General features: G+C 40.5%; 1 protein-coding gene and 1 pseudogene across 1 annotated transcript; both read right to left on the minus strand.

Moving 5' to 3' along the window:
- Positions 1-842: 842 nt before the first annotated feature.
- Positions 843-21,238, minus strand: LOC114496243 (guanylate-binding protein 4-like). The gene is made up of 10 exons (XM_036027492.1): positions 21,045-21,238; positions 18,271-18,398; positions 11,873-11,982; positions 11,460-11,656; positions 9,214-9,459; positions 8,039-8,319; positions 4,331-4,543; positions 3,180-3,282; positions 2,695-2,898; positions 843-1,063 (listed from the first exon to the last, which is right to left on the minus strand). The coding sequence occupies exons 1-10, from the start codon at positions 21,232-21,234 to the stop codon at positions 843-845; spliced, it is 1,893 nt and encodes a 630-aa protein (XP_035883385.1). The 5' UTR covers positions 21,235-21,238.
- Positions 15,686-18,005, minus strand: LOC114496130 (annotated as a pseudogene).
- Positions 21,239-27,497: the final 6,259 nt, after the last annotated feature.

Here is a 27,497-nt window from a genome sequence, read left to right on the forward strand (position 1 = left end):
AGGGAAATTAGGTAAACAAAGCCTTTCTCAATTGTTTCAAAAGAATGAAATACCTAGGAATAAACCTAACCAAGGGTGTAAAAGATCTGTACTCAGAAAATTATAAGACACTGAAAAAAGAAATTGAAGTAGGTACAAATAAGTGGATGCACATACTGTGTTCATGGATAGGAAGAATTAACATCCTTAAGATGTCTATACTACCCAAAGCAATCTATAGATTCCATGCAATTCCTATCAAGATTCCAATATTGTATTTCACAGAACTAGAACAAATATTTCAAAAATGTATGTGGAACCACAAAAGGCCCCACATAGCAATAGCAATTCTGAGAAAGAAGAATAAAGCTGCAGGAATCATACTACCTAATATCAAACTATACCATAAGGCCATAGTAATCAAAACAGCATGGTACTGGCATAAAAACAGACATGAATCAATGGAACGAAATAGAGAGCCCAGAAATAAACCCACACCTTCATGGTCACCTAACATTTGACTGAGGAACAAGTATGTGTAATGGATTAAAGATAGTTTATTCATAAATGGTATTGGGAAAATTGGACAGATACATGCAGAAAAATGAAATTAGACCACCTTCTTACACCACACATGAGAATAAATTCAAAATGGGTTTAAGACTTAAATGTTGAACCCAAAACAATAAAAGTCGTAGAAAAAAACATGGCAGCAAATCTTGTTTCTTGGTATATTAGGTCCTGATATTCTTTGGTAAACACTCTTTATTTTTAAACTTGTCTTGGATGAAACTAACATGATATGCAGACTTCAAAAATGATCTACAGTATTATGCTATTATCACATAAGAAGCTTTTTAAATTCATTTACCAATATTCTTAAATATATTCAGGAATGGTTTCATTTGCCCTGATAAAGCAGTCATAGGAGTGGCTTCTGCAAAAAGTGAAGCACTTGCTGCAATACAAATGCTTTTCAGTAGTTGAGACCAATTTCCTTTACTGTTTTTAATCTCTTCTCTAAGTTGACTTATCTCTTTTCTCATCTTTTCAGTTTCTTCTGTGTTACTTGTAGTACTTAGTTCTGTAAGGAGCTGTAAAAAAGAAAGTTCCATTTTCAAAATTCCAGATTATCAGCCCATGTCTATTTCTCAACTAACTTAAAAGCTCTTTGATGTGTTTGTGCAAAATTTCCAAACTTTGGTCTTGGTAGTGGTAGGATCCATGGTATATACCTTCCTAAAGTCTCTCAACACATTAACAAGGGCTGGGGAGGAGTTGGGCTGGGACAGGATTGAGAACTATGCCAGGAATGTGTTTCAGTCTAAAGGATGCTCTTTGGGAAGGATGAAAGTTTAATTCTAATTATTTATTGATTTCACTGATGTAATGTTACCATTGGTATTTAGTTAATTATTGATGGGAATAGGGAGCAAAAAGGAATTAGACATTGACCTTAATAAACTGGGAAGCATGAGCCTGTTTACTTCACCAGGAAGCTACCGATTTTCACACTCCAGGGAGTAATAGCATTACTTCACCAAGCAGATTAACACTCCTCCTGTCCTCATCTGTAACCAGGATTGTTGGAGGGCACAGAAGGAGGTGCTGGACCGTAGAAGCCTGTCAGTCTAACTAGTGTATGTAGACCCATCAAGAGGCCACAGAAACTTGGGAAGTGGATTGGTCATTTTGAAAACAATTCTTGTCTTTCCATGTCTAAGTATATATGATCCCAAGGAAGGAAAGAAACTCTCCTTCTCCCATCTGGGTGACTCACACTCACCCAATGCATCCACATGTCCCCTTGCCATAGCCATGTGGCCTTAGAAGTCACCTGGCCCATGACTATGTGGGCTCTGCATGCAGACTTGAGGAGAATGCCATCACAGTAATGAACTGCAGCTGGGAACACAAGCTAAACTGGATACTGGACTGTACTTGAATATGGAGCAAGAACTTTGAGCAGTGGCCTATACAGTGGCCCTACTGAAGACAAGATTGGACTTTTTCTGTGGCAAGACAGATGGAAGGGGGACATTGGGAGGTCAAGAGGGGTACGCCCTTCATTTTATATCACTAATGAAGTTCACCACAGGGCCCCATCCTCCCTTATAGGTCTTAAGAAATTCCATCTAGACACTGCAGGAACTCACTTTCCATTAATAATGGTAGCATGACTACATTCATGTAGCACATAATGGGAACCTCTAACTCTCTAGAGAGCACTGGTTATAAATTCCTGTTGGGGCAAAGAATGAATTGTACTCTGGGTGTATGGAATAAATCAGGCAGACCTGGAAACAAATGCAGCAAATTGTAGAGCTTTTAGGATCCTATATATCACATCAGGCACATCTGATGTTTTCAACCAGATGGATCTACATTAATTCTCTTTGATGGTTGTAGCAAACATCCTAGGGCTACAAGACTAAGGTCCTATTCACTTGGGGACAAAATGATACTCTATTGTCACCATAAACAGAAATTCAGGAGCCTCGTGCATGTTATTTGTACTCTGCTATCTAGTAGTAAAGAAAGTGCTGAGTATTATATCTTAGGGCTTTAGACTGATCCTATTAATTCCACATTTCACTGAATTGTATGCCTTTGTACTTTCTTCAGGGTATGTAACGTTAGATAAAATGTATGTTCTTCCATTTATGAAGAACCCTGTTATTATTGATTGTACTTTAAGCTTTGCCCAGGCCCCACCCAGACTCACCTTGAGCTTCTTCTCTAGTATTTCTTCCCACTCCCTCAGTCTGTTCTCGTGATCTTTCTCTAACTTATTCTTCAACTGGGCCATGCTTTCCTCGAAGCTTTTCTCTTGAGCCTTCATTTCTTCCTGCTTTTCATTAAGTTGCTGCCTTAACAGCTCCTGTTCCTTCTCAGCTTCCAATTTTTTGGCACGCTCAGCTGTTCCCCCAGGGTTTTACAGAGGAAAGAGAATAAGTTATGCTGAGCTGTACACTTCTGTATTCAGAGTCTAAAATGAGTTCAAAATGGTAACAATAAATCTCTGCTTCAGAATGTGATGGAAAAACATTAATTGGCTGAATGAGGTTATTTTTCATTTAGTAGAGGTGTTGAAAAGAAAGACAGAAGCACTTTGTTTCAGGAAAGATTTGCTCTCAAACTTGTTACAGGACACTGAAGGAACCTCCCCTCCCATCTGTGATCAGAGCCCTTTCCTGTACCTGCTAGATCCTTCTCCCCAGCAGTGAGGGCTTTGTCTGCCTGCAGGATGGATTCCTTTGTTGCAGCCTGTGCCTGCAGGAAGTTCTGGAAGACCGCATTTGCCTGGGGAGGAGGGGAGAAAGAGGGAGCAAAGAGTCTTGCTGAAATAATTGTTGTTCAGTAAAACTACAAATTAGACCCTGCAAATTCTTCATCCTTACTAGTAACCCAGAGTAGTTCCCTTTCTTTACTGGCCACAATAAAAAATAATCCAACCTCTCTAGTTAGAAAATAATACCCTCTATAGCAACCTCCCAGCCCTCCAACTTCCTGTCCTAATGATGCCAGGCATCACCCACCCCAGGATACAGACAACCAGGTTCATGTGCAGTCCTACAAACACTAATACTCCATTGTATCTGATATGTGCACATTCTTTCTCTCCTGACTGGATATTTCTAACCCTTTCTTTACCTGGATATCATTTATTGATACCTCAGCTTATAGTTTCCATCTCCTCTTCCAGGAAGCTTTGCTAAACTTCCTTCTGACATTTGAATGGATGTCAGGTACACAGACCTGTCCAACCAGCTCTACTGTTTGCTGACTGTGTGTTCTTAGGCAACTGATTAGCTTCTCAGTGCATCACATTTCTCAATTATATAATGAGGATGGCAGTGGCAACTACATTCATATTAATCAAAGAATTAAATTATAATCCAAACACAGCACCTAATATCATACCTATAATAGAAAGTGAGTGCTCAAAATATGTTAGCCATCATCATCATTATCAGTGAATACTTGTATGATAACAATATCCCATCATATCCAATTGAGTATATACATGTCCTTTTTTTGTTAAGAGCATAAGCTTTTTGAGAATGCTGTTCCTCTGATACTTAGCACAAAAAAACCCCATTAAACTGTTAAATAAAACAAATGTTCTCTTTATCTAGGTTTCTGATAATAAATCCTATATTTGGGAAGAAATATGTCTGATTCATTTAAAAGTATCTAGGTAAGTGTGGATATAAAAGCTAAAAATGTAGGACTCACCACACTCGCTTTGTTTCCACAAATGGTGTGGTGTGGTGTTGGATTTGAAAAGAAACAACAAAGAATCTCTGACCCTAACCTGCTATTTTCCCCACCTCTTTCTATTTCTCACCTTAATTCCTTTCCTGGGCACCAGGTTATAGGACTGTTCAACCTTGTCCATTGCTTCTAAGTAGAGATTGTATCCTCCAGGCACAGAGAAAGTTCCTTTTGAAATGTTTTCCATCAAGGGCTCTGTAAATTGCTTAAGCTGAGCCTGGCAATATTTGACAGATGCATGTTCATTCTGTTGCAAGAAGTCTTCCTCCCTCCTCCTTATAGTTTCCTGCCAGTAAATGTGGAGAAACCCAAAGAACATAAGGCATTAGAAAGGAAGATCCAACTGTGATCCTCTTGGAAGAAGCAGTGTGACTTGCAACCAAGATGGCAAAGTTGGTAAATGCTGTGCTTGCCTCCTCACATGACTACATCAGATTTACAACTGAATTATAGAACAACCATCATTGTGAATTATCTGTAGACTACCTGAACAGAAGTTGTACCAGTATGGATATAATGAAGAAGCCACAACAGGACTGGTAGGAGGGACAGAGATGTTGTACAGGCAGGTCCCACATCTACTAGGCAACTAGGATTTGGGAGGGATGTCTCAGCTGCTGAGTTCCCCTACTGTGGAATGATGGGTCCCAGCCCATACTGGGATCCTCAGCCCAAGAAACTAGTGCCTGGAAGAGGAGTTTCCACACATCTGTGAAAACCGGAAAGGATTATGAATGAATAAGAAGGAAGGCTTCTAGAATGTCAAGCATTCTTTTTGAGGGACCTGGGAAAGGACTCACTTGCTCTCAAACTCACTTGCCGCAACACTGCAAGGGCAGGAGCCTGAAAGACTCCAGGGATATACAGTGAGGAATTTAATTGAGTAGCTTCAGGACTACAGTGGAGGTTTAGATCTCAGGGTGGCTTTTTCTGGGGGATAAGTAAGGAGGTAGACGCCATTGTTCCTTTGATGAGCCCTTTCTCCACCCAATGAGCAGGCACAGGAGGTAACGACAGTCTTTTCAGTAAATCATGTTGAAAAAAACTGGACAGATAGATAGAAGACAAACACAAAATGGATTACAGACTTAAATTTAAGTCTTAAAGTCATAAAGCTTGAAGAAAATATAAGCAGTAAGCTCTTTGACATCACTCTTTTTTAAAAAGATTTTATTTATTTATTTTTAGAGAGGGAAGGGAGGGAGAAAGAGTGAGAGAGAAAGAAACATCAATGTGCGGTTGCTGGGGGCCGTGGCTTGCAACCCAGGCATGTGCCCTGAATGGGAATCGAACCTGAGATACTTTGGTTCGCAGCCCGCGCTCAATTCACTGAGCTACGCCAGCCAGGGACATCACTCTTGGCAATATTTTTTACTATGTCTCATCATGCAAGGGAAACAAAAGAAAAATTAAACAAATGAGACTACATCAATCTCAAATGTTTTTGTAAAGTGAAGGAAACCATCAATAAAATGAAAAAAAAAAACCCTATGAATAGGAGAAGATATGCACCAATTCTACATCTAATAATGGGTTAATATCTGAAATAGAGAGGAAACTCATACAACTTGACACACACAAATATAATTAAAAATATAGTAAGGAAAGAAGACATACAGATGGTCAAAAGACATAAAAAGATACTCAGTATTGCTAATCATCAGAGAAATGCAAATTAAACACAATACCTCACACCTGTCAGAATGGCGACCACCAATAAGTCAAAAAACACAAGTGTTGGCCAGGATGTGGAGAAACAGGAGCCACTGTGCACTGTTGGTGGGATTTTTAAGTAGTGCAGCCACCAAGGAACACAGGAAGAAGATTCCTCAAAAATTTAAGAATATTACTACTGTATGACCCTGCTATTCCACTGTTGGGTATTTATCTGAAAAAAATCCAGAACACTAATTTGAGAAGATATATGAACCCCTGTGTATTGCAGTATTATTTACAATAGCCCAGATATGAGAGCTGCTAAGGGGTCCATCAATAGACACTGGTAAAGAAGTGGTATATATACAGTGAAATATTACTGGTCGATATAAAAGAATGAAACCTTACTATTCATGAAAACATGGGTAGACTGAGAGGGTATTACACTAACTGAAATAAGTTTCAGAGAGAAAGACATGATTTCATTTATATGTCATAAAATAAACATAAAAACATAGTGGAAGCAAACTCATAGATATAGAGAAGAAATTGATAGGTGCCAAATAAGAGGCAGTTTGGAGGGATTGGTGAAAGAAGGAAGTGATTAAAAAGGGCAAGTCACCTGTTGTAAAAAAAGTCACGAGGATGTAAAGTACAGCATATGGAATATAGTCAATTATACAGTAATAACTTTGTCCAATGTCAGATGGGTACTAGACTTATCAGGGTGATCACTCTGGAAGCTACCTAAATGCTTAATCACTATGTTGTATGTCTGAAACTAATACAATACTATAAGTCAACTGTAATAAAAAAATTAAAAGAAAAATAAAAGAAGCAGTCTGATGGCATCAGGGTGGACTGGGAAACGAAATGACCAGGCATCATGTGGAAAGTCCCATATTCCCTTTGGCTCAGGATCAACACCTGTAAAATGATGGAGCTGGTAGACATAAACTCCATGGTGCTTTTTCCCCCTGATATTTAATTGATGTATTAGTTTCAGATATACAACTTAGTGGATCGATACTTGTATATGTTGTGATCTGATCACCACAATAATTCTAGTTAACACCCCTCACCTTGCATAGTTACAAACATTTATTTCATGTGTATGAGAGGTTGTAAGATTCACTCTCTAGCAACTTTCAAATATGCAATCCAGTGTTACACACATGGTTCCTTTATCAGTAGCAGGGTTAATCAACAACAAGCAATGGAAAGTTCGGTATGCCTTTCCCCTGCAATCTTGGGTTGCTATGGATAAAAATATATACATAGCAAATCAGTTGCCCACTAATGAGTTAAGCGGTCTCTGAAGAGAGTTTTAAACCAGTCATGAGCTTTTTTCAATGAAGGTTTAATTGAGAAAAAATATAGAAACAAATTTTATTTGCTGTACTTCATTTTAATGAAGTTGGTTTTCCTCTTTATGAACTGAATATATTTTTGTAACTTGTATGATAGCCAAAGACAGACTCACAGCCAACAGTGAAGGTACATACAGTAAGTAGAATTATGATGTTTTCTAGAAATTCTCTCCCCTTGTGTCTACTCTCTACACAGTCCTTGGGCCTGTGAACATGATGAATATCAATCTTATGATCAGATTATGTTATACAGTTCACATGACTTTAGGATGGAAATTTCCAGGTGGGCATTACCTAACTACATGAGCCCTTTAAAAGCAGTTTTCTCCAGTTGATGGCACAGGAGGTAGTCATACAAATACAGAAACAATACAAGGATAGATGCACCATTGCTGGCTTGAAGACGGAGAGGAGTTTCCCAGAACCTCCACTGATAATACAAGCCCATGTGAAACTTGTTTTCAACCTGTGGTACAAGGGCATCCATATCTTGTACTTGAATCTGACCTGAAGAATTGTGAGCTAATAAACATGTATTGTTTTAAGTTGTGAAGCACACAGTATTTTACTTTGCAATAATAGAACATAAAGAACAAATCTTTTAGAAAAAGCAGGGACCAAAGCCTACAGAGCCCCATCACTCAGAAAAATCCATGCTCATTCTACAATGAGAAACACGTGAACTGTAGAGTCACAAAAAGGGAATCATTTTAGAAGGATAGTTTTCAGGAAAGATGTAGGATAAGCCATATTACCATTAACTTCTTCTGGAACAGCTGCTTGTCGTCCTTGATGGAGCGCTTCATGAAGATCGCAATGGCTTCCCTCTCACAGGCTGCGTGCAGGTCCAGCAGCTCCTGGAGCGTGTCTGTGGGGAACCTCACTCGCTGGGCCATCTGCTCGCTGTAATGGTCGGCTGCCTTCTGCACGGCCGCTGCGTTCTCATGCTGGGCCAGAGCTGTCACTGCGTTCTCCAAACAAGGCACTGCTCCACTGTTGATGGTGTCTACATAGGCCTTTGCTAGAATCCCCAGCCCTGCATTACATGTGATATTTAGGTAATAAAAAGAAACGGAATTCATTGTTTTACAAGTTTTAGTGATCAGCTTTCTAAAAATCACAACAATTTTATTGAAATGAAGTTTTTGGTTTTCTCTTTCTTCTTCTCCCCATGTTCATTGTGCCTTGTCACCTCCTCCTTTTTTCATGTGTCCACTTTCAAATGATAATATCATTGTGCACACTATTCACTCTATTTTGATTCATGAATTCATCATGTTTTAATATCAAAATAGTAATCTCAGTGTGTTCCAGGATTTCCTAGAGTACTTTCCCAGGAAAATGTTAAAAAAAACACATTTATTTTATAGGTAAGTAAAGTAGATAATTTGTGTGCACTATTCCAAAATGAATGGTATCCCTTGAAAAATCATCAAGGTCTCAGGACAGTGACACATACATTAAACCAAGAGTGGGCCCATCTTAACCCCAGGTCTGTGTGTCTGCCCACGTGGCATATCAATGAATGTCACCCTGTACATAAGGCTACGGAATTTGCTTCTCAAACTCTTCATGAGCTTTCAGAGGATAGTGTTTTGCTACATATTTTCTAACTGGTATAAATTCACAAAAAATTTTGTGTATTTTCATCAAAACACACCATCTCATTGGTCTTCTCTTTATGAACTAGATTCCTACCCTTTAGAGCACCTTGTACTTATGTTATTGCTGTATTAGTCTCAGGAGACACAGTAGGGTTCAATTATCCTTCACATAGAGAAACTTTAATGAAGAACATGCATGTCTGTGTGTGGCATGAATCTCTGCTTTTTCCATATCAGATAGAGGAAGAAACAAAATTGTCAACAAACTCAGAGTGTAGTCATACATATCACACCACAAAGAAACACATTGTAAGAACAAAGCTCACCATTTCCAGTGACAATTATTTCCTCTCTTATGGTCTTAGCTTTTGAGTGTGTGAAGATATAGTCACAGAATATTTTGGATTGCTTCTGGAAATTCAAATCTAGTTGGTTTTCTGACACCTCCTCCATGTGACGTAATGATATTTTGTCATTGATAGGCCAGTCAAAAACAAAGCACTTCTGCCTTGGGAAGAATTTCTTGATACATAATTTAGGCATATTGGATTTCTTGATTTGAGGATCCTCACCTGTAGAAAGAAGAAGAGCAATCATTGATGAGACAGTCTGCAGACAAGGAGATTGAAGACTTTCATTTCCAAGGATCTTTGCATCACTTTAACACTGATGCCTGTGAGTCTCCTTCTATTTAATCATGCAAAGAAACCTAAGGCTAATCTACTCAAACATGAAAATTATATTTATTTCTTTTTTTCCAGAGCCAAAAGTAAAACAAGTACTTCTGGAGAAGAAGCGGGGGCATTTATCCCAACTGCAAAAAATTGTGATTGTTTTCCTTAGCTATTCCACAGCATCTAGTGACATGATTATTAGATTTTTTTTTGTAAATGAGAGCTTAATCCCCAAAACTATCAGAAATATATTTTATATTAAATCCTCATGTCAGAAATAAAGTTTGAGCTCTTCACTGACATGGACAACTGTGTGGCGGGGGTAGTGGAGTACAAGAGGACTACATGGTAATGGACAAAAATACCATAAAAATTTTAAAAAATTAATAAAAAAGTAAAATTCGAGCTCTAAAATAAAAACAAATAATTTCCTGGTAGAAATAAAAACATTTATGATATTTCTGGGGGAAATATCATGTGAAGGACAGAGAATACCAAGAATAATAAAGAAAAACTTCTAGACTTCTGGCAAAGATGGAGGCATAGGTAAAAATGCTTTGCTTCCTTGCACAACTAAAAGAAGAACAACAACAAATACAAAAACAAAAAACAACCAAATTGCCAGAAAATTGAAATGTATGAAAGTCTGACAAACAAGGAGTTAAAAAAGAAACATTCATCCAGACTGGTAGGAAGGGTGGAGACGGGCAGCCAGGGCAGAGAGTGCACACAGCAATTCAGCAGCTAGAGGACTAGATGGGTCAGGTGGTGGCTGGTGGGCCCACATTTCTGTGCTGATAAAGTAAGTGGAACAACTGAGGAGCAAAACAGACCATGCAGATAGACATGCAACCTAGGGTTCCAGTGTGGGAAACAAAAGCCTCAAAACCACTGACAGTAAAAACCTGTGGGGGTTGTGGTGGTAGGAGAAACTCCCAGCCTCACAGGAGAGTCTGTTGGAGGGACCCACGGGGTCCTAAAATGTATACAGACCCACCCATCCAGGAATCAGCACTAAAAGGGTGCAATTTGCTAGTGGGAAGCAGAAGAAATGACTGAAAGCCAGCTGAATAAGTGGCATTTTTCTGTCTCTAAGCCCTCCCCAACATACACTGCCACAACTCAGCAAACTGGGTTGCCCCACCCTGGAAAATACCTAATGATCTACCTCTTACAATGCAACAGGTGCACCAAGGAAAAGAAATATGGCCCAAATGAAAGAACAGATCAAATTATTCCCTCTGCTAAATGTACTTATGTAACGAATTTACTATGAAAATACTAAATGTATAGCAACATGGTAAGATATTGTATGAAGATATAGAATGAAGAGAGTAACACTATGAAAAACAGGTAATAAAGGATTTGATATTCTTGCTGGAAGGATATGCCAGTGATTTTTTTGGGAAACCTTTAGTGTATAAATATCCTTTATATGAAGGATGTAATTATGCAAGCTGTTTAAATAGACTACATGATACATATTTCAAAAACAAAATAATTTCATATGTTTGTGTTTCTGTGTTTACCATTTTCTATACTAATGGGCATTTTTCTCTAAACAGAAATGGAGGAGCTCTGAAATTAATCAGGAACACAAATATTTACACCTTAGAAAGCATAAGCACTGCTTGTAGTCCTCTAATTTTTTTCATAGCACCAATTTTTCTAAAATTATTTGATACAACATTGGATTGTACATTTTCTCAGCCAGCTTAAATTCTGGTCCCTAGAGATTTTTCAGTAATAATAACTGAAACCATACGCACCTTTTATATGCATCTAATCATTAGCAAGGACTTCAATGTGATCAAAATAAAGATTGACCTTAAGTGGTGAATCACAAGGCTCAGCTGACCCTAGTAAACCTTTCCACCACCCAGACCATCCTCTGGTACCTGGAATCAACTTCAAGGCATGCTGCAGGTACTCATCTGCAGTGATGGGGTGTCCGTCCATCTCTAGCTCCAGCATGAAATCACGCACAGCCCAAACAAGATCGGGAAAGAAACTCATGAACTCGGCTGAGTCATCTTCCTCACCAGGGCTGGGAGAGGATTTTGTCCTGATTAGCTGTGTCAGTTCAGTCACGTAACTGGGCTCTAGCTAAGGAATGAGAAGTGCTCCACGCAAACACTTCCATATGTCACCCAGAAACAAGTTTTATAAATATTCCCATTAGCCCCTTGACCCCTATCTCCTCAACCATGATGATTATGGACACAAGGAAAAAACAAGAACAACAAAAACAGTCTCAGTTCCATTCCCACAGACCCCAGGACCTATGGTGGAGCGGTCCCTGCAAGGATACTGCAGCTGCTCCAGGGCCTGGTGGTTGATGGCGCCCATGCTGTTGTAGACGAACACGCTGCTCAGAAGCACGGCCAGGGCAAAGATCCACGAGTCATTCTTAGGGTCACCCTAGGAAGTGCATAACAGCGGGCATTTCAGCTATCTACTGTTTTTGTTTGTTTTAAATTGCTAAAATTGAAATGACAGTAAAATAAAATTTAAAAACTACAATTTTTATCAAACTTTTACTTTACAAATATAAAATGCCAGTTTTTAATCACTTTACTATAAATTTAATACAAAAAATTCTCAATGCCAAATTTATGTGATGCCTGCACTCTAACATGGAAACACAATAACCCAAAGTTTAACTTTACCAATTCACTGATCTTTCTCTCAACAGATATATGTTCCCAGTTTGTCTCTTGTCTTATGATATAACCCATCACTAAAGTACAAATCATACCTAAACTGGCTAACTCTAGATGACTTAGGTTTTAGCCTGTTTTTCCCACAAACAAACTTGATAAATGCAATATAAGCTAATATTAAGGTTCGACGGATGGCTCAAGTCATATTACAGTATTATGTTTCTCATTATATACTTAAACAAGAAAAAATACTGAAGCGAGTCCTGTTTAATAAATGATATAAAACAAGTGAAAAAAATTGTGATTAATGAAACCTGTGCTACAGAAGCTGACTTTGTAACAGTTAGAAACCACTAAGTCTTCCCTAGCTGTGTGATAGACAAAGCTGCACCCTCTCTGAAACAGTCTTAGCAATCGGCACATAATGCCCCAAACACTATGAATGAGTGAAAATATTACGTTTGTGGAACTCCAATGTGGAAACTATACATCAAGCATTTCATCTCCAGTTGATTAAGCAGGTACTTAAAGAATAAATTCGTTAAATATCTGAGACCATAGATCCACATCATTTAAGAAAGGGAATTATAAACTGACTGCTTGCTGGTGTGCTGAATGTAGGGGGACTCTACCTTTCACTTCTAAACAGGCATGGAAGGGAAAAAGACATTGGCTAATTTGGCTGTTTTATCCAAATACAATGCTAACTTAATGGAACCAGTAAATATCCAAAATAACAACTGAACCACACATGGTAGACACAAGGTAAGATAATGAAAACAATCCCGATCTGCTGTGAAAAGTACAGATTCATATACAGAATCATCATAATGCCATTTTAAGTATTATCTACTTTTTAAAAAAACTCAAGTCTTCATCACTTAGGAAAAAACAACTCTCCCTTGTCTTCGAAGCGATGTCAATGCTAAATTTGATTGAAAACATTTGAGTAGAACTTATTTTCATTCTCTCCTCAATCTACTAAATATTCTCCAGTGCCATTTAGTAGTTTTTTATAGGATAGGCACAATTTGGATCACTCTGGGAAATTAACGTGGCAAATATTGCAGTTATACAACACTGAAGAGTATCTCATTTATAAGCAAACCTGGAACATAGAAGGCAGTCAGAAATATGTCAGTTAAGAGCTCATTTGAAAACTATTCAGTATTTAGTATTAGAGAATTGGAATGCACAATTAAAGACTGTTAGTTCTTGAAGAACTGTGATTAAAACTTATTTAGCAAAAGACCTTGTATTGAGAATGCCCCTGTACCCTCTTCTAATGCTGTAGGAATATATCAGATTTGAATTTCCCAAGCTCCATTTTTTCCCTCAAGAAACCACTGATAGAATATTGATATATAACTACAACTGACCAGCTCAAACACAGTTTTAAAACTTTGCGTGTTATGAATTTACATTGAAAATGATCTCTCACATTCCAAGGTTAGTAACCCAGCCAGCTTAAATCAAATGTTTTCCTCACCTAGGCCACAGTGTAGGGATGACTGACTCGGTACTAATTATAATGGGAAGGACAGATCAAGAAGGCATGTCTAGGTCAGAGCTTAAGTTACTCAGGACACGAGTGGCCTTGAATCAGATCACTCTTCAATGGTAGCACTCCTTTGCTGACAGCACTTTATAACTCACACTGGGAAAACGTTCACCTCTTTCCACCCCCCCCCCCCCCCCCCCGCCCGCAAATGGCTAGAGATAACACGCTTGAAATATGGTCACTGTAGCTTTTCACTGCTGCCAGAAGCAATCCTGGAAGGTGGGCTGGATCAAGCCATCTCCATCTCTGCCTTCTCCAATCTTTTAGACTGAGATAATCAGTGAGCTCACCAATGAGATCATAGTAAATTAGAGATATGCTACTATAAACCAGAGAGCAGGACTGTGAGCCTTGAGGTAAAAATGACTATTCACAGAACTAGTGGCTTTTTCAAAGGAAATCGCTGGTGATGTTTGATCCTGGGGACATGTGCTCACCTACTTGAGCACAGGCATGGTTACTGTCACTACTTGATTCCTCACCATGTGAAGGTGTGACAGGACCTTAACTAAACTTGAGTGTTTATGAATACAGTTGTTCAGGCTCTCTTGATCTGTTTTCCTCAAGTCTAAACAGGGGAAAATGCATGATAACTTTCAGATCACCCAATACTCAGGGCATTAGCCCTGTGATCAGTACTATAAAGATGTAAGAGCTAATCGAAAGTCCATTTCTATCTATCTATTAAAAACGTAACCACACCAATCTCTTTTCTTTAAAGAGCTATACCTTGCAAGAGTTCCTTTACATTTAGCCTGCAGTCAGCAAGTCCTTAATAAGGCACACACAGCGTACTGTGACCATTAAGTGATGACACAGCCAGCAAACATATTTGCCCTATGATTCTTTTTTCTTCTTCCAAATTTGATAATAATTTACTATTATGTTTTAAAGTTTTTTAAAATTTCCTATTTTTCTATTAAGCTGACAAAATGTATCTCCTATCCTATCCTTAGATTTCAGGTTATTCAAACATGTTTTGAAAAAGCTTTGTATCACTTGCTAAAATCAGATTTTTATCTCTGTGGACGTACTTCAAACTAATTGAAAAAGCTAACCTTGCAAGCCAAGAGTTAAAAATTTAACAGACCTAATTTGGGAACCCCTTAACAGACCAGCATTTTACATTGTATTAAAAATAACTAAGACATAATTTCACAATACCACAGATAATTAATACCCATTCTGTGAAGAAAAAACTCTAGATGAGCTTTGGATTAGTCGCTATCCATTTCGCATGAATTTCCCTGATCTAATAAATTGTAATTAATCTCCATATGTTTAAGGTCTATTGCTTATCAATTGACATCTGGCTCCACCAGGATAAAAAATACCAGTCAGTAATACACTGGGGGTTCTGCTGGAATACATCTCATCAGAGGGTAAAATTTGATGAAGGAATGGCACCTTGGACTCATTCAGGTAAATAAAGTCCCCAAAAGTAATAGAAGATCCTCATCACAAAGATCTAGAACATACACAGTGTTTGACTGTAACCCCCAAGAACAGTACCAGAGCCAGGATCCCATAAACTCAACTGACTTAAACCTGCATTGTCTTTTAACATTCACCAGCCTGGAGAAGAGAAAAAATGATCCTTGCCTGTAAGAATTTTAAAAGTTTAATCTGAAATTAAAAAAGAAAAAAGAAAAAAAAACAGAAGGGATCTACTTTATTTAATGTGGCACAAAAGCATGTGAGTGGAACAAGAGCAAATTAAACATTATCATGTATATTTACATCACATGCTAGTTCTTCATATTAACTTTACTATTAAACAATAGAAAGCAAGTGGCAATTTAGGGACTGGGAAAGGAAATAAACTAAAGATAACATATTATACCATGTTTATTTTATACTGGGTAGAGCTGTACTCACAGAGACCACTTCTTTTACTTCTCTATGATGTGGGAATCTGGTTGTATATAAAACTGCATCTGCCCAAAAGCTGAGGGAACCTAGAAATGAAGAGTCCCTATCCTGGTGCATTGTCATGCAATTCAAAAGATGTAATGTTTAGGGACTGCAATCAAGGCTTTCTCTTGAATCTGAATCCAAAACAACTTATGTTCTTTAGGTTTGGTAACATGTGCAGGAATCGATGGATACTGAGGAGGTTCAAAATTTGTTCTCAGCCAGTTGCCAATGCAGTCATCAATGACCCAGTCTTGCAGGACTACATCTGACCACCCAGTGTCTCTATCATTAAGTGTTTCAGACCTTCAGCATCATCTGTTCCTGGGTTAATTTTACCCCCAGGTAGTTTGAAGAAAGTTGTTCCCAGCTGTAGGAGTAACACATGGGGTACAGCCAGTTCTCATGTTCAATCAAACCCCTTCTACAGTCCTCATATAATTTCATCAAATTCCTCCCTTCTGTGTTGAATACTGGCTGCAACTGAGCCATTCTTCTCATAGAAGGCCTCTTTTGTAGCAAAAGTATTCTTGGTGAGAAGGTCCAAGTTGATGGTGGGCTCGAAGGTGAGGGGCTTGGTCTGCTGGATATACCAGTTGGTGCTCCCCACGCCAACCCTCTGCCTACCAAGCCAGCTGGTCTGCCACCAATTGACCAGCACTAGGATATGCCTGGCAAGCACTGACTGTGAGGAGAAAGAGGAGGCAGAGAGACTTTCTCTGTGTGGGCAGTGGTTATCTGCATCCAACCATTAACTTAAGAGAGTGAGAGAAGGCATATACACCCCAGAAGTACATCTGGAACCTCTGGAGGCAGGAAGTAGTGAGTTAGCTGTCTACTCTTCATTCACTCATTCAGTTGTTCCTACACAATCTCAGTTCTACTGTAACTGAATAGTAGAGCAAATAATATTAACTATGAAGATAATGCTAAATTCAAACCTCATTTTGAACATTGGCAGGGACGCTCTTCATGGAATGAGTTTCTTCAGTTATTAATAGAAGTGAACGACACTGTGAATGTGTGTCAAGTATTTAACACAGTGTCTAGAACATGGAAGTATGTTGTCATAATTGGGCAATGATTTCTTTGCAAATTTTTCTCAGTCACAGTGTTTTGGGGGATACAAGTGCCATTCAATTAAATTCACCAACAACTCATTGTACACCTGAAAAATGCCAGCTACTGTATTTGCTTCTGTGGATACACAGTTCCATAGGATAGTCCCTGACCTCCGGAGATGACTCATTGCAGGATCAGATGTGTAAGGTAACCTGTAAATGCATCCAAGGTGATAAACTGCCAGGGGTGAAACCCAACGCTATAACATAAAAGATAAAGGGGGATGCAAAATCCAGAGAAGTACTCTGTGATTTCAGGGCAAGAAGTGATTGTGTCTCAATGCAGTACAATCCCATTAGGTTGAAAACAGCTGGGCTTTAAAGAACTAACAGAATGTGGAACTGTGGAGAGAAAGAGACCATGCAGGTGGTAGGACCCACAGAAACCATTTAGATTTGTCAGAAGTGTGGCCATTTAAAGGCATTACAGATTATTTTATTTGATTGAAATAGTGGTTATGTGTGTGTGGTTAGTGGGAGTAGATGATGAGGCTAAAAACAAGACTCAGGGCAAGTCATGGGTGACTCTGCAATAGAGTTAGATACTATAGAAATACACTAGAGTTGTAGGGTCAGCAAGTAGTTCTGCTTCCAGCAGTTCTATTTGGTATGTCTTGTTTCCTTGACAAATGTGATTAGAAAGAAAGAATGTTTATGCAAACTAGAGTTTAGTAGATATCAGTAGATCACCTTGGATTTACATTGAGCTAATCATTTAGTATTTTTTAAATTCAGATTTTTCCAAATTTCTTGAGTCAAAGACATTGGTGTTACTTTCAACTTGGATTCACACTAATATAAATAAGGAGAAGAGATTGAATTGCAAGGAGCAGTACAAATACAAAATACTCATATTATCATATAATAGTGTTTTTGGTGGGTCTATCTCATATTTTATAGAAGTCAGTCCAGAAGTCTTCTTCAAGCAATGCATATTCCTGGTGTAGCTGAAACTTTTCTGGAGATTATTTAAGTAGATTATTTTATTGCAACCATTTCTATGGGTTCTACCTCCAACCCCATTAATCTCACAACTTTAACTAGTAGATACCATGAATTATAGGTTCATTCAGAAACAACTGGGTTAGGTTTTCAATTTTTATATCCATGCAGCTCTGTACTGATAACACTGCATACTACCTAACTCCTCAACTAGACTGTGGGGCTTACTTCATTCACTACCATATCTGTAGTGCTTAACACAAAGCCCTGATTGTAGCTGCCCAATAATTACTTAACTTCTATCTTTTGCCCTTACGTAAAAATAAAAAGACATATTCCAAATCCATGTAGTAAGTTTACCAAGAAAGTAAATTCAATGAAACCTAAGTTAGCCTAATTATTCACAATTGATTCTGTAGTTTAGAGGGATATTTTGCCAAATTCGAATTGAGGTGGCAAATTAAAATGTCAGTGGAGTATCAAGACCAAAGAAGATTCTCTGCCTTACCTTTTCTACATCACCCAGGCCCTCAGTGTCCAGAAGGACCAGAGTGTGGTCCAGCTTGGAGGGGTGGGGTAAACACCACATCCAGATGCCCTTGGTTTCTGGCCTCACTGTGGAACCCAGAGTGAAACCTATAAAGGAAGAGGAGAAAGCAATATATGGTAACTGCAGATAGTCCAGGCTGCCCACAGTGTGCATGCATTAAATTTGTCAGAATGTTAGTGCCTGGCTAAGAAGAAGGTTGCTTTCATTTCAGTGAGGACAGCCAATCCAATCTTCATACACATTAAGGACTTTCTCAAGAAATACAGTGTATCCCCTATTCACCACAAACTATCATTAGTTCAAGCTCTTATACATTACAGAATTAACAGAAACTCTATTGACCTCTATATTTTTATCTGACACTGAAGAGCTCCCTTGTCCTTCAGGTTCCCACGGAGTTCAAACAATGGGAGGCACAAGCAGGAGACTAGAAATCAGGCTTATATTCAACTGGTTCAACCACATTTTCCCTAGTGAGCCATGGTGTCCCTGTGCCTCTATTCCTCTCCTTGGGCCACAGTCATTTCATTTAGCTCCTACCATATATCTGGTCTTTGCCACATTCTGGTATCTACTTTTTGCTTGCCTCTTCTGGTGATAGTAGTTAGAGTGTCTACTTGGTCAGTGCTACTGCTGCTCTCTAGATGCAACCTCATCTTCCACTGGTTCCTTGTGCTGTACTTGTGCCTTCATAAATAGTTTCCCAATAAGTGTTCTTCAGTACCCCTGAGTGTGTCATCTGTGTGTAGCCAGGATGTAGCTTTTGTTATATTTTTTTTCTTCTCCTTCACCCCGTATTTTCCTCAATCCTTTTGTTTTCTTTAACACATGATACATTCTTTGCTCACTGTCTCAGGTGGGGATAGAATGGAAGAGAAAGCAAAAATGAGCTGTGAGAATATCTAGACCTGCTTTCCTAAAGCCAAAATCAAACACACAGTGGGAGAGGATGTGAAGTATACATCCAAGAATGTGCTGATGATATATTTTGTTCCACAGTCCAGGATTTTGACCATTTGCCCTATGCCAATGTTTCCTTTAATGAAGAATAGAAGTGAACAAGATGAAATACCCAGGTGAGGTTGATTCATCAGGCCTAGTCCATTCAATTTCCACATGCATAGTATTCTCTACAGAAAGGAGATAAAACCTGAGATAGTCTACATTTTTCTACCTGTGATAGTGTTTGATTGCTTTGTGATTAACACGGAGTAATCTGAAATTCTCATTCCCCCAGTGAGAAAAGACAAGGTGTAATTGGAGGTCATTGCTCTTAATTATGGAAGGTAAAAACATATAAAGCAAGTCATCAACAAAGAGAGAGAGAGAGAATAGGGACCTGGTCATGGAATTTGACTAGGTGCAAATCTCTTCCATTTTGTTCTTTCTGTGATACTGGTGGGGTGGCAAAACCACAACTTTGATGTTTTAACATATTTTGAGGGTAGAGACTTCCTCAGCAATGGGAAATCACATTGTTTTTTATCTGATGGTATCTTAAGTAGAATAAAAAGGACATTGTTGAAACTCCTTGACTGCTCTTTCTTAGGTTTCTTAACATTTAATTCCTCAGGGGAAAAAAGGGAATCTAGTTATTAATTCAGGCACGCAAGAAAAACTGTTCTCCTGTGATTGGTGGCCAAGAATTCCTCGAAAAAATACAAACATTATCATTGGTAATTGGCTAGAAAAAGGGAGGAAAGGGACTTAGAGTTTGCATTTAATAAACTGGGAAACAGGAGCCTGTTTGCTTCACCAGGAAGCTGCATCTTTACATTTCAGGGGACCACAGTATTGTGCTCTGCCATAGAGATTAACAGTCCTCCCTATCCTCTCTAAAATCAGATTGTCAGGTGGAAGCAGGGGAAGACAGGCACTTGTGCAGTAGAATTCAAAATGGTGCAGGAGGAGGTGTTTGACCAAAGACGTTTGTCAGTCCAGCCTGGGGATTCACCTCAGAGGTAAACCCATGCAAAGCCCACAAAAGCTTGGAAAATTGATTGGTTCTTTCATAAAGGAACCTGGCCCTGCCCCACACCCAGTTAATAAGATCCCAGGTGAACAAAGTAGCTGTTTCTCTTTTTCCCAACTGGTAGCGTGCTTCCCCATGCGCTCACATGTTCTCTTTCCATAGCCATGTGGCTTTACCAGCTGTGTGGTCAGCAGCTAGGAGGTCTTTGGCACCATGGCAGCCAGTAACAAGCTAAACTACCTACATGAACACTGAGGCCACTTACCAGACACTTGGGTGTTCCAAAGGACTAAGCTTTCATGTAAAGCAAAAACTCTGGACACTGCCTTTTATTTTGGTCTTGCTGAGGACAAGATTGGAATTTTCCCAGCGTAGGGAGCATGGACAGAGTTGGGATATTGAAAACCCAGGGGTTAAACCATGAATACACCATGCCACACCTCAATATCCAGTGTGTGGGCCCTTGAAATGCTATCCTCGAAATGCTGTCCTCATTATCCTGTGGAAGAGCCTAATTGCTACCCATAGTACAAAAACAAAATGTTATGTTAGAGGGAAATGGGGTATTGGGAAGCAAAAGGAAGAGAGGAGGAAAGGAAGGAAAGGGAGAGAGGGAGATAGGTAGAGAGATATCTCAGGATAGAATTAAAAGTTTTCTTCAATGGGAGGAATTAGGTTCTTCCTTAAGATAACCCTGAAGGAGGAGTGATCAGCCTAAGTTTTCACTATTTCCAAGCAAATAGCCCAGAACAGCACTCACCATGCTTCTGTCCTGCCAGGCGGTTCATTAGGTAAGATTTTCCCGTCCGATACAGCCCTACAATGGCCACCACCACCACAGGCTGAGAGATCTTGTCAAGAATCTCCAGTGCTTTTGGATTTGCTGTCAGCTGATTTTTCTTGTTTTCCACCAGACAGATGGGGTTCTTTGTAGTGGATCCAGATGCCATGGTAAGCTGTAATCCAGAGAAGCAACTCAGTAGGATACAAGATCTGGAAGTCACATGTATGGGCTACACAAGTAGCATGCATGTAAGCTTCTGAGTGTAGAACTTATAAATCAGTTTCCTGTGATTTATATGTTTCTAAAAAGTAAGTATTTAGCCAAGTGTGTCAAGGCATGGTATAGATTCCTTATGCACATTATCATCTTGAACCATAACTGAGCCCTAAAACAACCTTGTCCATGTGATACACGGAAGGAGGAGAATGACAAAAACAAAACACTGATGATGGCACCTTGAGAACACTAACACATTAGAGATAAATACAGGCAGAATGGGACATGCAGGAGATGAGGAGTGACCAGAGAAGATACCTGGAGTTCTAGAATGATTTGTTTTCTCATTAACTGCATATATTTTCTGTACCTACTATGTGCTTGTCACTGATGTAGGTGCTTAGTATCAAGCAGTTAACAAAATGGACATCTCTATTCTAGTGGGAGGGGACAGATAATATACAAATCAAATAAGCAACATGCACATATGTATATTAGATGATGGAACGTTTTCAGGAGAAAATGCACAGGGACAGCGATGGGGAATGTGGGGCTGAATTTATATAGAGGGTAGTCAGGGAAGGTCTCTTAGAGAAAAAAAAATAAATGTGACCTGCAACATCGAGCAGGTCAGGGTTACTGAATTATGGGGACAGGAGTGTTTAGAGGTAAGGAGACTTTTTAAAAAAAGATTTTCTTATTTATTTATTTAGATGAGGGGAAGGGAGGACACCATTGATGTGCCCTGCAAGAGAAAGATCAATCAGTTGCCTCTCACACACCCTGACTGGGGACATGGCCTGCCACCCAGGCACATATCTGACCAGGATTCAAACCAATAAGCTTTTGGCTTGCAGGATTATGCTCAATCCACTGAGCCATACAAATCACAAAGAAGATAAAAAAATATGAACAGTAAAATGACAACAAACTCACATCTATCAACTGAACCTGAAAAAACAAAAACAAAAACTAGGCAAACAACTAAAACAGGAACAGAATCACAGAAATAGGGATCACATGGAGGGTTATAAGTGGGGAGGGGGAGAGGGGGAATGGTGGGAAAAGGTATAGGGAATAAGAAGCAGAATTGGTAGGTATAAAATAGACAGGGGGAGGTTAAGAATAGTATAGGAAATGGAGAAGTCAAAGGTATTATATGTATGACCCAAGGACATGAACTAAGGTTGTGGGGGAATGCTGGAAGGAGGAGTGCAGGGGAGAGGGGGATAAAAGGGAGAAAAAAATGGGACAGCTGTAATAGCATAATCAATAAAATATACTTAAAATATAAAATATAGAAAAAAAGTTTCAACACCCCCCCCCCCGCCCCGCCAAATTTTGGCATCCTGGATTGAAACTAGTATAACATGTTAGCTCTTTGTGGTTCAGACAAATTGTCTTCAGGAGTCAATTTTCCCTCCTTACTCAATAATAAGAAACAATTTGTTGAAATGTTTGCTTTTGTCCAACTAGAGCAATAGAGACTGGACTTACTCTCCTTCCCAGACCATCATAAAGAGGGCGAATGTATAAAACATCAGTTTTTAAGTCAAGGTAGCCCTCTGATTGCCCCAGCTTGCTGTGTCAGAGAAGAGTGAAAACACTGACACAGGTGGAGGAGACAGCTGGGTCCTGTGGACGGCCTGAGTAGAGGACCTGGACTTGGTAAGACCATGAAGATGAAAGAGCATCATCTAGCATTTTTGGATGAAGTCCTAGAGAGTGGTTCCATAGAGAGAGAAGTCTAGAGAACTGCAGAATCCCCTCAAGTCCCCATTGAATACAGATGAGTGCATGTCAGGGAAAAACCTACCAGAGAATTAGAGATAACCATACCTGGGGCTTTTAAGGGCTAGGGATATTACTTGTTCGCATAGCAATATTAGAAAACCTCATGTCATGGACTTTGGGATAAGTACTATGAAGGGTCTTGCCTCAGTACAGGGGAATAGTTAACCCTTTCAGATCCTGCCTAACAATTCTCAAAACAACCTGAAAGGATCACACTATAAGTATTCTCAAGAATAGTTACAGCAATATAGAAATACCTAGCATTCAATGAGGTAAATTAAAAATGTAAGGAATCTATAACAGAAAATTAACCCATGCTAATTATATGGTCAATTAATCTATGACAAAAAAGCCAAGAATATACAATGGTGGAAAGACAGTCTGTTCAAAAGATGGTGTTGAGAAAATCAGACACGAGAACAGTAAACTACTTTGTCATATCATCTATCAAAATAAAAATAAACTCAACGTATTAAAGACTTAAATATAAAACCTGAAACTATAAAACTCCTAGAAAAAAACATGGGCAGTAAACTCTTTGACCTTGGTCTTAGCCATATTTCTGTCTGTGGATATGTCACCTCAGGCAAAGCATACAAAAGCAAAAACAAACAACAAAAGTGTGGAGGCCGCTCTGCGTGGTGTGGGTCCAGCTCCCACTGGGAGATGCACAGGACCCACAACCATGAATAGGTTCTTCCGTGGGGAATCAGGCCTGCAGTGTGCCTAGGCTGCTATGTGTCTTGCTTTTTGCTAAAACTCCCTCACCCTGAATTGAGGACATTTACTGCAAAGTAACTTCCTAAAATCCATGCTAAACCTTCTAAGGATGAGTGAAACTGTCCAACTACTTTTGCCTTTTCATTTGCAAATATCCCTCTTCTGTGTTGTGATTCGCAGCATTGGCTCCTTTGTTTTCTGTAAAAGGTAACCACCTAAAGCCTGTGCATAGTTAACGAGGACCTTCTTGTAATGTGCCCAGTAAGACAATAAAAGCTCATTGGAGTAAGGGCAGAGGCTTTTGCTCCCCTTGAGAGAAAAGCCTTGTGTTCCCTTTTTCTTCACCGGATTCAGTAATCTGTGTGAATGTTTCATGTCATCCATAATGACATGGCCCCCATGAGCCAGGGTCCACATCAAAAAGGAGTAATATAAAAACACTTATCCTAGCAACTACTGGTGCCTAATTCCACACAAGCACAAGACTGGGCACTGAGGAACATGCTGTCAGCTAAAAACCTGAAATCATCTGAAATCCTGTCCACATTGGGCTCAATTACAGTTTATGTTGGTATCTGTTGCTTTTTAAGAAAACTAAGTCCTGGCTGGCGTAGCTCAGTGGATTGAGCGCCGGCTGGGAACCAAAGTGTCCCAGGTTCGATTCCCAGCCAGGGTACATTCCTGGGTTGCAGGCCAGAACCCCCAGCAACCGCACATTGATGTCTCTCTCTCTCTCTCTCTCTCTCTCTCTCCCCCTTCCCTCTCTAAAAATAAATAAATAAAATATTAAAAAAAAAAGAAAACTAACTAACCCTTAAAAACCCTTCCCTATCCCTGACCCAGTCTCATTCTGGGATCCAGGTCCCAGAGCAGAGGTCTTTTGTTGCTAGAGAGAAAGCTACTTGTGTTGCGGAAAAACCATTCACATGTGGGAAGAAAGCGAAGCACGATCCTTTAGTACACGCGGGCTCAGAGGGGTTAACCATCCAAATTCTCTGAGCAAAGAGTTTAAGCTGGAGTTCTCTTTATATACTAGTTACACAGGCAGAAAGGGAGGAGGGAGCAACTGCAAAAAAAAAAAACAAGCATACAGAAGCAGAAGCAAAGGTCAGTGTTTTGGCCTTGAGATAACAGGCCAGGCCATTACCCTAGGAATGGCTGCTGGCCAGCTTTTATGTCCTGACACATTAAAACAAAAAGGCACTGTGAAATTTTGCAGGTGTTACAGAGAGCATTGCTTATCAATGAAGCTGCAGAGCATAGAAGCTTTTCATGGGGATTTTCTTTTCCTGCCACATTCCCCCCTTTGATGCTATAAGGTGTTTTATCCCTTTTAGCATCACTATATACCTGGCTATAAGGCTGAGGTCCTTGGGAGGGTTACAGCTATTGATATTGGTGTTGGTACCACTGGAGGGTTAGCACTTTGGCGGCTGCCCTATAAGTCACTGTGGTCCTAGGTGTTGGACCAAGGTCCGGAGGGTGCAGGGTCCCATATGCCTGACACCTCCAGGTCTGGTACTTCATGGTCCTGGATGTTACTCCAGTCCAGTATACCTTCCCTCCCCAAGTGCAGAATGCAACCCGATGGCATGTCAGTTGAGGAGCTGAAAGCTGACCCTGGGAGATAGTAAGAGACCACTCTACCTTTGAGCACAACTTTATGCCCGGGGTTATTACATTTGCAGGCTGGGGCTGAGACAGGGGCCACCTTTGTTAAGCAAAGCATATAATAAATTCAAATGCAGAGACCAAACAGAGACAAACTATTTCTAGCGTAACCCACTTTGCGGGGATGCTATTCCTCAGGGGCCACAGTCACTAGTCCAATTCCTAATGCTCCTGCGAAGACGCCAATTAAAGTCAGGTACCCTGCGGAACAATGGTCCATTCCTTGGTGTCTTCTTTACTGGCTGGTGTCCTCCGGTGCTTCAGCGTGGGTATTCTAGGCACAGGCCTAGTCCTCAGGTCCTCAGGATCTGCTGCTGTTTTGGCCCGGCTGTAGTGGATCCAAGGGGTAACTCCTGCAACCTAGACAATGTTAGTGGCAGTAAGTTTGTCCAGGGAAGTCCAGTTTTCTGGTCTGCGTACTCAGTGACTCTCCTGCCCTTAACCATATAGCTGCTTCCATCTGTGTAGTGGGTGACATCACGTTGGGCCAGGGGCTGGTGCTGGTCCTGGAGGTCTGGCCGGCTGGCGTGGACCTCTTCGGTTACTTTAAGACAGTCATGGTTCAGCTGTCCAAGTTCTGCCAGTAAGTACGTGGCTGATTTGACTTGTTTCATGGTCTTAACATGCACCCTCGGGTTTCCTTGGAGGATGCCCTGGTACTGAGTCAGTCTAGGGTTTGACAGCCACTTATGCCCCTGCCCAGCAAGGAGGCTGTTTACTGCGTGTGGTACATGAAGGCTGACTTCTTGGCCTAGAGTTAATTTGTCTGCCTCTTGCAAGAGGGTTACGGCAGCAGCAATTGCCTTCAGACAAGGTGGCCAGCCCATGGCGACAAGGTCCAACTGCTTAGACAGGTGAGCCACCAGGTGTTGCCGTGGTCCGACAAGCTGGGTCAGGACCCAAGGGCTACCTTGTCTCTCTTGTGGGTATACAGATCAAAAGGCTGTCCCAGCTCTGACAGTCCAAGGGCAGGAATATCACTGAGGCACCCCTTGATATCTTGGAAGGCTTTTTCTTCGTTTTCTCCCCATTCTAAGGGCTTAATGTCCGGACTCTTTAAAGCCTGGTAGTAAGGCCGAGTTCCACAGCAGCAGGGTGCAGGCTGGCTTTTCCTCAGGAGAACAAGCATTTTTCTCAGAAATCAGACAAGGTTCTGGAGGGCGCTGGCAACTCTGCCATTTTCTGTCCGCGCCCCTGATCACACTGTGAGTACTTCCAACAAGCCTGGTTGCTGAGCTCTGTGCCTGGCAACACTGCTGGAGCCCTGAGGGAGCTTGCAGGCCACTGGGGCAGGTGAACCCGATGGAGCACCGTGAAGGGCCATGACAGAGGACTGCGCAGACAACTGTGGGGGCACTTCAGATACACAGCGAGTACCCTCTGCAACTTGACGTGAAGAGTAGGAGTGCATTTGGGATGTGCTTCTGGTGTTCTTTCCTTAATTCAGCCAGGCACTTCAGCAGCATGTGCATTCCCTCCTGGCACCATTCCTGGGATGGGCCGCCAGGAGGAGGTTGTCCATGTACTGCAGAATTGTTAGGTCTAGCCCCCCTTAGCAAGGGGCTTCAGGTTCCCTGCTAGGGCTTCCCCAAATAAGGTTGGGGAGTTTTTAAACCCCTGGGGCAGTTTAGTCCAGGTCAACTGAGCCTTGACCTCTGGGTGCGGATTTTTCCATTTAAAGGCAAAAATGGGTTGGCTGGAAGGTGCCACAGGAATGTAGGAGAAGGCATCCTTCAGATCAAGGCAGGTAAACCACGTTGCTGTTAGGGGAAGCTGGCTCAGGAGGGAAGCTGTTAGGAGGGTGTACAGGTTCGGGATGACTGGTGGAGGGTGATGGCTGCTTTGTTGATGGCCCGCAGATCCTGGATGGGCCAGTACCTGCTCCTGTCCGGCTGCCATCATGGGTCTGGGCAGGTGTAGCCCCATGTTATGGAGCCAATCTTCTTCAAGCTCCCACACAGGTGCTGTAACTCAGGAACCTGCCTCACAGTCACATCTTGGGCGGGGGAGTCTTTCTTTATCTCCCTG

This window comes from Phyllostomus discolor, chromosome 5, assembly GCF_004126475.2.
Source record: "Phyllostomus discolor isolate MPI-MPIP mPhyDis1 chromosome 5, mPhyDis1.pri.v3, whole genome shotgun sequence".
Lineage (NCBI taxonomy): Eukaryota > Metazoa > Chordata > Mammalia > Chiroptera > Phyllostomidae > Phyllostomus > Phyllostomus discolor.